We start from the raw sequence: 13,920 nt of genomic DNA on the forward strand, positions 1-13,920 counted from the left end.
CCTGGAGAACCATAGCTCTACATCAGAGTGTTTTAACATGTGAAGATAATCCAGTTGGAAAGTGTTGGGAAGGGCATACAATCTATACTAGTTCAGTTTACTTATTTTGTGCTATGAAGCCACAAAGAAATGGTACACTAAAGTTTTACAGTATATAATTTAACTATTTTTTTTTCTGAAATAATTAGTGTAAATTCTTAGGAGAGGGATACTGGACCACACAAAATTTTATGTACCCCAAATAATGGTGGCACTTGAAAAAGGCAGTATGCAGGCCAAAATAGAGCCCTGAAAAAGATGAAGTAGAATTACTTTAGCTGCACACCTGAAATTACAAGAGTTGCTAAAGAGGAGATAATTGATTAATGGGCAGGATGTCTCTAGTCCATCAGTGGACTAACAAAACTTTATGTAAGACACCTGGATGGAGCAAGATGTATAGACTGGGGAAGGTACAGCATGAACTAAATAGATGAATAGCATTTGTGATATGAATTAAATCAATTAAAAACCATATGAGAGAGACATGATAAAAGATAACTAATAAAAATGCATGACAGCATATAGAAAACTCATTTAAAGTACGTGAAGGGGAGCTTGGAACCAGACCGCTGGGTTGCTGGACTTACTGCAGGCTGTTCAGTTAGTGTACAAAGTGATGCTTGTGATTGCCTTACTAAAGAAACATGTGACAAACCTGCTGTCATGCTGAGCTGTGTGACTGTGCTGCCTGTGTGAGTCTGGCCCTATAAGAGGGGGTTAAAACAGACTGTGAAGCAACTGTTTGTCACTAGTCAGCTGGAGCTGCCAGGATGCTGAGAGTGCTCTCTGGGACAGGGGCACCAGAGGCAGAAGCTGGCCCAAGCACGACAAGCGACACAGCAACCAAGGCAATGGCTTTCACCATCTTTAACAGAAAAATAGTGAAAATCATGAGATGGGCAGTACCAAGGAAAGGTTCAGAGATACCCTGGGGAAGGCATAGCACAGGGTTGGGCACCCATACAACACAGTATACCACATGGAGATATTAGGCTGTATATCTAATGCAGTGTATGGAGATGAGTTTCGCTTCCAAACTAGTAAACCCTGTATGTCAGCCACGGTGCTGTATGGACACAACGATGGTGTTCGGCCCTGGAGTTAGTACTCTATGCTTCCTTGCCCTAAGCACACTTCACTGAAGTGTGAAATGGACCTTTTCCATCAGAAATTCAACAAGATAACAAGAGCCAGCAGAGTTCTCCCTGGTCCAGCCCTCTTCACTGAGGACTGAGCTGTGATCACCAATTTCATCCCATATCAGGGCTTGTTGGTTTGTTGTTTTTTTTTAATAAGTCAAAAGATCAGCCCAATTTAAAATACGATAAATAAAGGAAAATTAGACTTTCAAGATACCCTATCATGCATACATTTTTAGGCACTTCATAGTTACACACTTCACTACTAAGTCATCATTCTTCACTACTGCTCAGATGGTGTGTATTTTCACACCTTATTTGAAAAAACACAGCAGCCTCACAAGGTCTGTATAGCTATTGCTAATCATGACTAGTAAACTTGGATAGACATAAGAGTGGACAAAATTTTAATCTAGTGAATGTAATGGGCAACACTTCAAGATAAGAGTAGAATTTAAAAAAATACACAGCAAGGAGCTACTAACAATGATGAAAGTTTTTCAAACTGTGAGACAGATTAAATTTGGCTCTATCTCATAAACAGCCAATATCTGAGGGTGGGGATTTTATTGTTTTTAGGAAGTTTCTCAGAAAATAATTTTGAACCTCTTATCACTATGACTTATTGTTATAACACTTTACTTGTAGGGAGTGGCGTTCGGAAGATCTCGTGATGTACGGAAGGAATAGCTGTAGCCCTCCCTTGTTACGAGGTAAGGTGATGGATAGGCTTGTAATGTTAAGGGCACACCCACGAAGGAGGTGCTTGGTGAACGTATATAGGTGAGATACACAGTTTAATAAACGGACATTTTGTATCCATCATATTGGTGTTTGTACTGATGTCCCCGTGAAGGTCTTAACCTCCTGCAGCATTAGTCTGCGATCTGAGCGCCACTGACATGTGGATTGGCAGGTTTAATGAGGCAGGCTAATTGTGGTGTTGCAGTATTAGTCTCTGCGACCTGAGCGCCACTGACACGTGGAGAGGCAGGTTCAAAGAGGCAGAGCTAACAGCAACAAATGGTGACCCCGATGTGATTTACGACATGATTCCGGGAAGAGATAAGCTGTGGCAGTCAGCGGTGCACAGCAGGAGGTGAGGAGCTCTACGCAGGACGGGAGACTCCATGGCGCGCCATAGATGTCACAGTTAAGGTACTGAAACAGACTTCTATGAAGTTGAGAACATTAAAAGCAATGCTACAAAGATTGATAAGGCTCGGCGTTTTAGCAGAGCCGATAGACTGTATGAAGCCAGAGCTCTGGCCGCAAATAGAGGCAGAGTTAGCAGAGCAGGCGAAATTAGGAAAGCCGGAGCATTTAATGGCTTGGGGGCAGGCAAATGCGATGATGAAAGCTACCCTGGAGGAGCACTCAGCGAGCTCCGACGATGGGGAGGGGGAAACCGAGGTGCGTAGGGGAGAACTAGCAGAAAAATGGAAGGCAGACATGCAGCGTTGGGGGGCGGAGATGTGGGAGGCATTGGCCTGTCAACCTTGCACAGCCTGTGAGAAAGTGCTAGGCTTTGATGAAAAACAGGCCTTGGAAGAAAGATAAGAGGCTGTTGAGCTATGCCAAGGTGGCAGGGAAAAACAACAGACAGCTGCAACACTAAACTGTGGAAAAGTACTGAACTGCGAGAAGATGCTACCGTGAGAACAGCGCGTGATCAAGAGGGTGATTGGCCTGCAAGCGCAGAGTTGACGGCGGCGGCCCTGGGCCTTCCCAAGCCCCCCCCTCCAACGCCAGAAGCGGCAGTTTTTACAGAAGATGCTGATGCTGGAATGCGACGTCCCTTGTCTGCCAAGACCACATAATCAATAAGCAATGGCTTTATATATTCTTAACAGTGTTTTGATGTTTGCAGCGTTTATCATTTTATGTTGTGTGAGTAATAAGTGTAAGAGACCTCCTTGTGTGATTGTTTTGCGTGCATGAGACGCAGCCCAGCGGCAGCTGCGGAGTGTGGAGTTCTCTGACAGAGCACCTTAGTGCCCGCCTGCTGGGTCACTGGTGTTGCCTGTTTGTTTGGGCTGAGTGTTTGAAGTGTCACAGGTGAAATATCTCCTCTAGCAGGAGGCAGTAATTCTGTATTAATTGTTGTCTTGAAGTTAGGTGCATACTCTGTGGGTAGTGCACCCTTGTACCATCTATCTAAGAAGGGTATTGTCATAAAAATCATCTACAACCTTACAGGGGTTGTTCGTTTCACCAGAGGTCAGACTTACTCAGCTTCTTTATTTTACTACAGCTGGGGTGACTCAGGATTTGGACCAGCACGTACCCCTCAAACATTTTGAGCTCAGACAGGGAGACAAAGTCGACCTCTGATAAAAAGTAACCTCACTAAAGCCGAAGAATCTGTTGAACTGACAGGCATTTTACATACTGGTGCGGATGTGACTGTAATATCTGTGAGCTTCAGTAACTCGAGTGCTTTTCAGGGTTGGTGGTCATGCTGTAACATTTCAAAGCAAAGATCTCATTCATGTAAGGAGCCCAGTAAACTGGGTAGCAAATATTCATCCATTTATATTGGAAACCCCTGCTACATCATGGGGTCGTGACTGTATGGCTCAATGGGGAACTCAAATTGGATCAAATTTGTCTTAATTGCCACTGCAGCACAGCCCACCCCTAAACCCACCCTGAGACTAACCTGGAAAACAGAATCACCTGTGTGGGTGGGTCAGTGGCCCTCACCAATGGAACAGTTGTGCCACCTTAATGATTTAATTCAGGAACAATTAAGTGCAGGACATCTCGTACCTACCACCAGTCCTTAGAACTCACTGGTGTTAATTATTTGAAACAAAAGTGGTAAATGGTGACTTTTACATGATCTCCGACACATTCATGATGCCATGGAGGATATGAGTACATTACAGCCAGGCCTGCCCTCCCCAACAATGAGTCCCTGAAACTGGCATCTTGTAATAATTGATCTAAAGGATTGGTATTTACCATTCCCTTGCGTCCAGATGATGCAGCTAAATTTACCTTTTCTGTTCCCAGTATTAATGTTAGTGAACCTGCAAGACGGTATCACTGGGTTGTTTTACCATAAGGCATAAAGAATACTCCCACAATGCAGGTCCCCCAGGCTGTTATCTATCATTATATGGATGACATCCTTATAGCAGCAGAAACACAGGAGATCATGGAAAAGGCTCTTGCTTTACCCAAAGACTCAGTATCTCAAATGGGGTGACAAATAGCACCTGAAAAGGTACAGCGATCATCACCATGGCAGTACCTGGAGTGGAGAATTTGTGAACAGACTAATGTCCCACAACAGGTTGAACTTAAAACTGATGTTAAGACTTTAAATGATTTACAGAAACTGTTACGAGCTATAAATTGGATACAGCTGTTGTTGGGCCTAACTAATGATGATCTGCATAGCTTGTTTGATATTTTGCGAGGAGATCCTTCACTGACATCACCCAGAGTACTTACAGAGAAAGCAAAACAAGATCTCCACCGGGTAGCTAATGCCATCTCAGAAAGACAAGCATGGTGAGGTGTGCCTGGCTATTCGTATCAACTGATATTATTTAATCCTTCAGGGCAGCCCTATGCTCTGCTGTTTCAATGGGATGAAACACTTAGTGACCCTCTTGTTATTATTAAATGGATTTTTTTTTGTCACACCAAATGCACAAGATGGTCACTACTCGTCCAGAAATGTTTGCCAAACTGATCATGAAAGGTGCCACCAATATTGCGTCACTTCTCGTCGCAGATACCAGATCAACAAGAAGTCCAGGGCAGGGTTCAAGTCCTGGAAAGTGGTAATTGGGAAGGACCATATCCTTTAATAACCTGGGGAAGAGGTTATGCTTGTATTTTCACAGGTCACAGTCCCGGCGGTTACCAGCAAGGTGCGTGCAACCACACCTGAGATATGAGAGGAAGCTTTTGGTGGACACTCAGGAGCCAGCGGTGGGTGCTATGGATGCCCCTGTGCCAACAGTTCGCGATCTCTTCAGCTGATCATTTAAGCAGAATGGATGGGTAATGCTTGCTGCTGCAATAAGACAAAATATCTCTGTCCTTAATCACACTATGGTTGCCAACCTTTTTAAGAGAAAATGCTGACAGTAATTGTAACTCCTTGATGAAATATATAAACTTATTAGTTACCAGTAAAAGATGTAGCTTAGATAAAATGTAGTTATTAATAAGGATGAATTGCTATAAGGATGTGTGTATTTAAGTTCCTTGTTTAGCAGTATCAAGAAACAGGACCCCAAGTGTTTAACCTTATTAGAAACTCCCTTGGTTTTCCCCCTTGAGTGGTGGCCAGGCTCTGGGTGGAACCCAACAGGAGGATGAGATCAGATGTTTCTGCTCAAAGAAAATTGCCAGTTATTTTGGCCTGCTGATTTAGATATATGAGGCTGGACCTGCTTGCAGCGATGTTGGATGCCTCACCTACGGATGGACGCATCGCGTAGGATTTCCGGTTTGCGAGGAAGGGCACTCTAAATTCTCGCTGCATCCAGGGTTCCCCAGCAATTGCGGATCTGAATGTTAGTACCCCATTAAGTGAGTGTGCTATTCCGTATTTTCCTTATTGTTTATTTTTGTAGTATTTAGTCATATCCCTCAAAGTAGTGAAATTAGCCTACTCTTTTAACTAGTAACTGTAACTGCTGTATTGTTTCTAGCCTTCGTGAAACTATTTTGAATATACTGCCTTTTTTGAAGTTTCCCTAACCCTTAATTCACAAAGTCTTGAAATAAGTGTTGCAGGTGGTGCTGCAAAACCAAGAAAAGAGGATGTGGACTCAGACTAACAAATCTGTACAATGGTTAGAGGCCAAAGCAGTCCAAATGGCACTCCAGCAAGAGGCAGAGAATCCTGTTAATATTGTTACAGACTCTTTATATGTTTATAAACTTGTACACAAAATGACAACAGTAGGATTTGTGCAGACGGAAGTGTCGACCTTACTTTATGAAGCTCTACAACAGCGCATAGGGCAGGCCTTTATTACACATGTGAATAGTCACCAATCCCTACCAGGTCCGATTGTAGAAGGCAATCATAAGGCTGACCAAGCGGCACGGGGTGTGTCATCACTGGACGCCGCAAAGAGTTTACATGCCTTTTTACACCTTGGAGCAAAAGCCTTAGCAAAAACATGTCATATTTCTCTGTCACAAGCAAAAAACATAGTGGCACTTTGTCCCTACTGTCAAAAAGGCCCACTGTGGGAGGCAGGTGTCAATCCACGGGATCTCTCTTCCAATCAGATATGGCAAACTGATGTAACAACATGTGAATTGTTAAAACCAAATAAGTATCTCATAGTAACCATCGACACCTTTAGCTCTACAATATTAGCCACAATGGCTCGTAAGCAAACAGCCAGACACATTATTGTTCATTGGGAGGGCGTTATCGCCTTGTTAGGGAAGCCACAAGAGATCAAAACAGATAACGGCCCTTGTTTTGTTGCTAGACGCACAAAAGAATGGTGTGCATTGTGGGACATCAAATTAGTACACGGCCTTCCTTATAACAGTCAAGGACAAGCGATAGTGGAACGAGCACATCACCGCGAAGACGTCTGTTTTCCTCTGGATACAGGGGCAGAATCTTGCTATGTCTTCATCACAGCCACCTTTGTAAAACCAGAATGGTTTGGGTGGCTTGACAACGTGTGGACTTAGATTACTAATTAGCTTAGTTGGGATTGGCTCATTTGGGGAATTATTGGAATATGTGGTGTGCTTCTTGCTACTTGTATCGCCTTTACATGTATTAGTGCTGTAGTTTGTAGATTGTTTAAGAAGGTTAATGTTTTGTTCTTAGATCGACATATGGGTCTTGCTCATCGCCGCTTGGAACAGCGCAATAATGACAATCAATCAGGAATAACGATGTTATAAAGCATGGGGAGGGGGAAGTGTAGGGAGTGGCGTTCGGAAGATCTCGCGATGTACGGAAGGAATAGCTGTAGCCCTCCCTTGTTACGAGGTAAGGTGATGGATAGGCTTGTAATGTTAAGGGCACACCCACGAAGGAGGTACTTGGTGAACGTATATAGGTGAGATACACAGTTTAATAAACGGACATTTTGTATCCATCATATTGGTGTTTGTACTGATGTCCCCGTGAAGGTCTTAACCTCCTGCAGCATTAGTCTGCGATCTGAGCGCCACTGATATGTGGATTGGCAGGTTTAATGAGGCAGGCTAATTGCGGTGTTGCAGTGTTAGTCTCTGCGACCTGAGCGCCACTGACACGTGGAGAGGCAGGTTCAAAGAGGCAGAGCTAACAGCAACATTTACTAATTGATGTTTTAGTCCTCTTTCAATTCATAAGTTATATATTTTCAATTAGTAAATGGATTGAAAAACATGAATTATATACATGAAAAATAAAACAAGATAATCCCCAAACCTCTACAAAAATTACAACCAAGTCTAAGTAAGGGGGAGATTTAGTACAATTTAAGTACTATAAATTAATTTTTGTATCAGTTATACGTACAAAGCATTATGATATATTTAAGCAAAGATTATCCTTTGTGTATAAAACTAGTAATAACAGTATAACTGGACATCTCTCTCTTTACTGCTTCAACACTCATTACAGAAGATATTTATAGCAAAGAATGCAAAGAGTGAAATCGTTGTTCCAATGCTGTTATTTGGAGTTTTGCAATTGTCTCAGCCCAGAGCAAGATTTTGATCAAAAAATTCTCTTTTGTGCTCTAACTGATAGTGTCTCAGGGAATTATGCCATGTTTGTGCTTTTAAGCTGACAGGCACAATAACATACAATATACAGCTGCAGTGCACCATAATCTATAGTACTGTTTTTCTTGAGGAAAGTATAGTATTCAGCAATTCCTTATCTGTTTTCTGAAAGAAGAAACACTGATCCTCAAACCTTTGCTCTCCTGAGAAGAACTATTCTCAAGGCATGCTGGAATTATTGATGGTACTGGAGCAAAACCAAAGCTTTATTAGGGTATTTATATGATTGATACCTAAAGGCTTATAAAAAAATCAAAACTGTGCATTTTTAAAGAGGTATCTGTATTGCCGCCTGCTTTTGTAAATCCTATAAATACTCTGCATATTTTCAAGTTCTCGAGGAGTATTGATTTACTGCCTAAACTTATTTCATAGGCTTTAAAATATAGAAGCTATACAGTAAGTGTAGCTTAAACCAGTACAGAAATTCAGACAAATATTAGGAAAAAGTTACAGGCATTACAGGCCTGTTTGGCTGTAGACTTACTAATAAGGAGTAGGATAAACAGAAAATGCTAACGTTGAGAAGGATCAGAGGTGAGGAGGGGTCCAAGGTCTTTCACAGATGAAGGCCAACCAACCAACTTGACTATGTTTCAGTTGGTAAATTTGCCTTTTGTAGGTTAAGACAAATTCATAATAGTATTATTTGCCTTCCTTCTGTCAGTTAACCAACTTTGTATTAATAAGAAAGTAAAGGAAGGGTTCTGCTCTGAAATGATGTTCTTATTGCATTGAACAGGTATTCAGGAAGAAGTCTCCATATGGAAATATTCCATGACACACTGGCACTTAGCCTATGCATTCAGGTAAGCTGGGTGCAATTTTTTTCCCTATAACAGGAAAACTACAGGAGAAGTTAGTGATTTTCAAAAGAAAATTTAAAAGATTTGGGGTATAAACATTTTATATTTTCATGGACTATCCATATAGTCACAAATTTAACACTGCTGTCTAGTATGAAATTTGTATGTCTTATCTATGTTGCATTGTTTTTATTTGCTTATTGTATCAAATTTTAAATTATAACTCAAAGCTTTTATTTCTTTTTTTAATCTATTGAAACAATATTTATAAATATTAGAATTTTACAGGTAAAAAAATCTGGACTGACACAGTGACATTTTCCAACCATAATATTCCTGTTCCAACTACTAAAAATACCATGCACTGTTTCATGCTGAGGTTTAGGAAAGCAATAGAGAAATATTTTATCCTTGAAAAAACTTGTATATATGTGCTATTGCTATACTTCCTAATCTAACACAGGGATTTCAGGGTCTCTTACTATTATCTTGTGTGCCAACTATCTTGACACATAAAGTTACAATGTTTGCCAAAAACTTTCAGAAGAATACGGGTATATTCTTTAAGACTTAAGGTATCATCTAGTAGCAATTACAAACCTGTCGCTTTTCATAACAGTACAAAAGTGTTAGGAACACAACAAGCCTGCACTTTACTATGACTATTGTATAATAAATATTTGCTTCATACCTCCTTCCACTTTGTCTCATTAACTTCTTTGTACTGCAATTCATACTCCAGAGTAATCCATCCCTTCTGAACATCTGCTGTTGGTGGTGGAGCCCATCTTACTTGGATATCCCCATGGATCCCAGTCTGACTAGTATTTAGCAGAGTCCAGTTAAGGTGGACAGGGGGATCAGGTAGTACTGTTTAAACAGAGTTGGAATAAAACAGTCAGTTTTCAATGTGAAATGACCATTCTTACTACACACTGTTAAATGATTTCAGGACTAAAAAAGCATATTAACCACACATTTGCTGATTAAAATCAAAACCTATGAATCAATGACAAAGTCACTACGAGTTTGGTAACAAGAAGGCACCCTGCCATTGGCAGTAGACATGCTCTGCATAAATCTTACCTGCATGACTGTGGAGGTTTAAACTCAGCCGGCAGCCAGAGGCCACGTGGCCAGCCATTCACCTCCCCCTAGCCACTCTGGTAAGGTAGGGGAGGAACAAAAGAAGAGAATTCGTGGGTTGAATAAAAAGAAAGAATTTACTAAATATAACAAGAGAACAACAGTAACAATAGTAAGTTCAAAAAGAAAACAGGTAAAATGCAGCAGTGGCTTACCGAGCACACGGTGTGCGTGCCAGCAAGAGGGAGAGAGAGAGCGCGAGTGAGCGCGAGAGCCCGCCCACCTCGGCATGACATCACATGGTATGAAATACTCCAATGAAAAATAACTCCATCCTGGTTGAAACCAGGACAGTCTCCACCCCTTATTCCATACCATTGACGTTATGCTCAGGTTTCCAAATACATCTCAAGGAATCACCACCCCTTTTCTCCCGGGTCTCACAGATATCATTCCCTTAGTCTATGGGCCATCCTTCCACAATGTCTGCTGAGTTCATTTAGTCCATAACTTCGGGTTCCATCTGTTATGACAGTCTATAAGGCCGGAGGAATGAGGTGGAGTTGGCTCGGTGGAGCAGGAGGCTTTGGATGTGGCACAGGGATGTTGCAAGGCACTAATTGCAATAACAGGGTTATCTGACAGTCCAGTTCATTGGCTGTTCTCACCTAAAATCAAATCTCCCTGAGGCACACACCGGACCTCTCCATCCTTCTGCATCACCCACCAAGTGCACCCAGGTCCTTGGGCAAAAGTAATCCCACACATGGGTTTACCTTTACCCACTGCAGGAGTAACCCAGACGGTCTTCCCCAGCATATTCCTAATGCGCATTACGGGGGCTTTATCCCCATCCAGGGTATGTAGGAGGTTTGATTGAGCAGGGCCAGCTTGCTTGGCAGATCCTCTGGGATTGACTAACCAGGTGGCTTTTGCTAAATGCACGTCCCAGTGTTTGAAAGTCCCACCCCCCATTGCTCTCAGTGCAGTTTTCAGCAACCCACTGTATCGCTCAATTTTCCCAGAGGCTGGTGCATGGTAGGGAATGTGATATATCCACTCAATGCCATGTTCTTTGGCCCAGGCGTCTATGAGGTTGTTTCAGAAATGTGTCCCATTATCTGACTCAATCCCTTCTGGCGTGCCATGCCGCCATAAGACTTTCTCCTCAAGACCTAAAATGGTGTTCCAGGCAGTGGCATGGGGCACGGCATGAGTTTCCAACCAACCAGTGGCTGCTTCCACCACTGTAAGCACATAGTGTTTGCCATGCCAAGTTTGTGGGAGCGTGATATAATCAATGTGCCAGGCCTCCCCATATTTACATTTTGACCATCGTCCTCCATACCAAATGGGCTTTAACTGCTTGGCTTGCTTGATCGTAGCACATGTCTCACATTCATGGATTACCTGTGCAATAGCATCCATGGTTAAGTCCACCCCTCGGTCACGAGCCCATCTATATGTTGCATCTCTTCCCTGATGGCCTGAGGAGTCATGGGCCCAGCGAGCCATAAATTGTTCACCCTTATGTTGCCAGTCCAGATCTACTTGAGCCACCTTAATCTTGGCAGCCTGATCTGCCTGTTGGTTATTCTGATGTTCTTCAGTGGCCCGGCTCTTGGCTACATGAGCGTCTACATGGTGTACTTTCACAGCCAGATTCTCTACTCGAGCAGCAATATCTTGCCAAAATTCAGCAGCCCAGATGGGTGTGTCTCTGCGCTGCCAGTTGCTCCGTTTCCACTGCTGTAACCACCCCGACAGGGCATTGGCCACCATCCATGAGTCAGTATAGAGACAGAGCACCGGCCACTTTTCTCGCTCAGCGATATCCAAGGCCAGCTGGATGGCTTTCACTCTGTGAGCTGACTCGATTCACCTTCTCCTTCAGCAGCTTCAGCAACCCGTCGTGTGGGGCTCCATACAGCTGCTTTCCACCTTCGATGTTTTCCCACAATGCCACAGGACCCGTCGGTAAACAGGGCACATCGCTTCTCGTTATCCGGTAGCTCAGTATATGGTAGGGCCTCTTCAGCACGTGCTACCTCTTCCTCTGGTGCCATTCCAAAATCTTTGCCTTCTGGCCAGTTTGTGATCACTTCCAATATTCCCATACGGCTGGGGCTCCCTGTTCGAGTTCGTTGTGTGATTAATGCGACCCATTTACTCCACATGGCATCGGCTGCATGGTGTGTGGAGGGGACCCTCCCTTTGAACATCTTGTCCTGTCCGAACTGGCCCGAGGGCTACTGCATGAACCATTTCCTGCTTAATTTGCTCAAAAGCCTGTCGCTGCTCCGGGCCCCATATAAAATCATTCTTTTTCCGAGTCACTTGATAGAGAGGGCTGACAATCTGACTGTAATTTAGAATGTGCAGTCTCCAGAAACCCACAACTCCCAAGAAAGCTTGCGTTTCCTTTCTGTTAGTCAGTGGGGACATAGCTGTTATTTTATTAATCACCTCCATTGGAATCTGACAACGTCCATCTTGCCATTTTATTCCTAAAAACTGGATCTCTTGTGCAGGTCCCTTGACTTTACTACGCTTTATGGCAAAACCAGCTCTCAGAAGGATTTGGATTATTTTCTCCCCTTTCTCAAAAACTTCTTCTGCTGTATTACCCCATATAATGATGTCATCAATGTAGTGTAAATGTTCTGGGGCTTCCCCCTGTTCCAGTGCAGCATGGATCAGTCCATGGCAGATGGTGGGGCTGTGTTTCCACCCCTGGGGCAGCCGATTCCAGGTGTATTGGACACCCCTCCAGGTAAAAGCAAACTGTGGCCTGCATTCTGCTGCCAGAGGGATGGAGAAAAATGCGTTGGCAATATCAATCGTGGCGTACCACTTGGCTGCCTTCGACTCTAGTTCATATTGCAGTTCCAACATGTCTGGCACGGCAGCACTCAGCGGTGGCGTGACTTCATTCAGGCCACGATAGTCCACTGTCGATCTCCACTCTCCATTAGACTTTCGCACTGGCCATATGGGGCTGTTAAAGGGGGAGTGCCTCTTGCTGATGACTCCTTGGCTCTCTAGCTGACGAATCAGTCTATGGATAGGGATTAGAGAGTCTCGATTGGTGCGATATTGCTGTCGGTGCACGGTTGTAGTGGCAGTTGGCACCCGTTGTTCTTCAACCCTCAGCAATCCCACAACAGAAGGATCCTCTGAGAGACCAGGTAACACAGACAGCTGTTTAATTCCTTCTGTTTCCAAGGCAGCTATACCAAAAGCCCACCGATACCCTTTTGGGTCCTTAAAATACCCTCTCCTGAGATAATCTATGCCAAGAACACATGGAGCGTCTGGGCCACTCACAATGGGGTGGTTTTCCCACTCTTCTCCACTTAGGCTCACCTCGGCCTCCAATACAGTCAACTGTTGCGACCCCCCTGTCACTCCTGAAATACAAATGGGTTCTGCCCCTTTAAAATTTGATGGCATTAGGGTGCATTGCGCACCAGTGTCCACTAGAGCCTTATACTGCTGAGGGTCAGATGTGCCAGGCCATCGAATCCACACGGTCCAGTAAACTCTGTTGTCCCTGTCCTCCGCCTGGCTGGAGGCAGGGCCCCTCTAATGTTGGTCATAATACTCGCTAACGACAAATGGGTTAGTGTGGTGTGCACGGGTTTCAGCCTCATCTTGATCACTCACTTCTTGTGAATACAAGTCAGGAGTTCTTCTCATAGGATCATGAGCAAAGTTGACCTTTCTGCTCCATTTGGGCACTTGATTACTGGAAACTGGAGCAGCATTTCTTCTGAAAGGACCACGTTCTGTACTTGTTATTCTTTCCTGCTCACATACCTGCTCTTCTAGGAGGTAGGTCAGTTTTCCATCCCATTTGTTCATGTCTTCTCCATGGTCACGCAGGCAATGCCACAGCTTCCCCCGTGGTGTGTACCAGTTCTCTCGAGTAGAGAAACGACTGCTCCTAATAGCCGAGATTCTGGTCCGTGCAGGTGGGGAGTAGGACATGTTCTCTTTAAGTTGCTGGACATCTTGAGATAATTTGTTCACAGCCACAATGATGGGGGAAGAGACACTTTCTTCATATT

At 43.6% G+C, this 13,920-nt stretch overlaps 1 protein-coding gene across 5 annotated transcripts in view; it reads right to left on the reverse strand.

Annotated features, from left to right (window-relative positions):
* LOC141917636 (growth hormone receptor-like) overlaps positions 1-13,920 on the reverse strand; it is a 176,086-nt gene that overhangs the window by 12,076 nt on the left and 150,090 nt on the right. For all 5 annotated transcript variants that reach the window (XR_012621382.1, XR_012621381.1, XR_012621383.1 and 2 more), the window contains one exon: positions 9,456-9,634. Coding sequence is in view for 2 of the 5 variants with exons in the window: in XM_074810986.1 (XP_074667087.1) it covers positions 9,456-9,634 (179 nt within the window). In the remaining 3 variants the exon portion in view is untranslated. The remainder of the gene's footprint in view (positions 1-9,455; positions 9,635-13,920) is intronic.

Source organism: Strix aluco, chromosome W, assembly GCF_031877795.1.
Source record: "Strix aluco isolate bStrAlu1 chromosome W, bStrAlu1.hap1, whole genome shotgun sequence".
In the NCBI taxonomy this organism is placed as follows: Eukaryota; Metazoa; Chordata; class Aves; order Strigiformes; family Strigidae; genus Strix; species Strix aluco.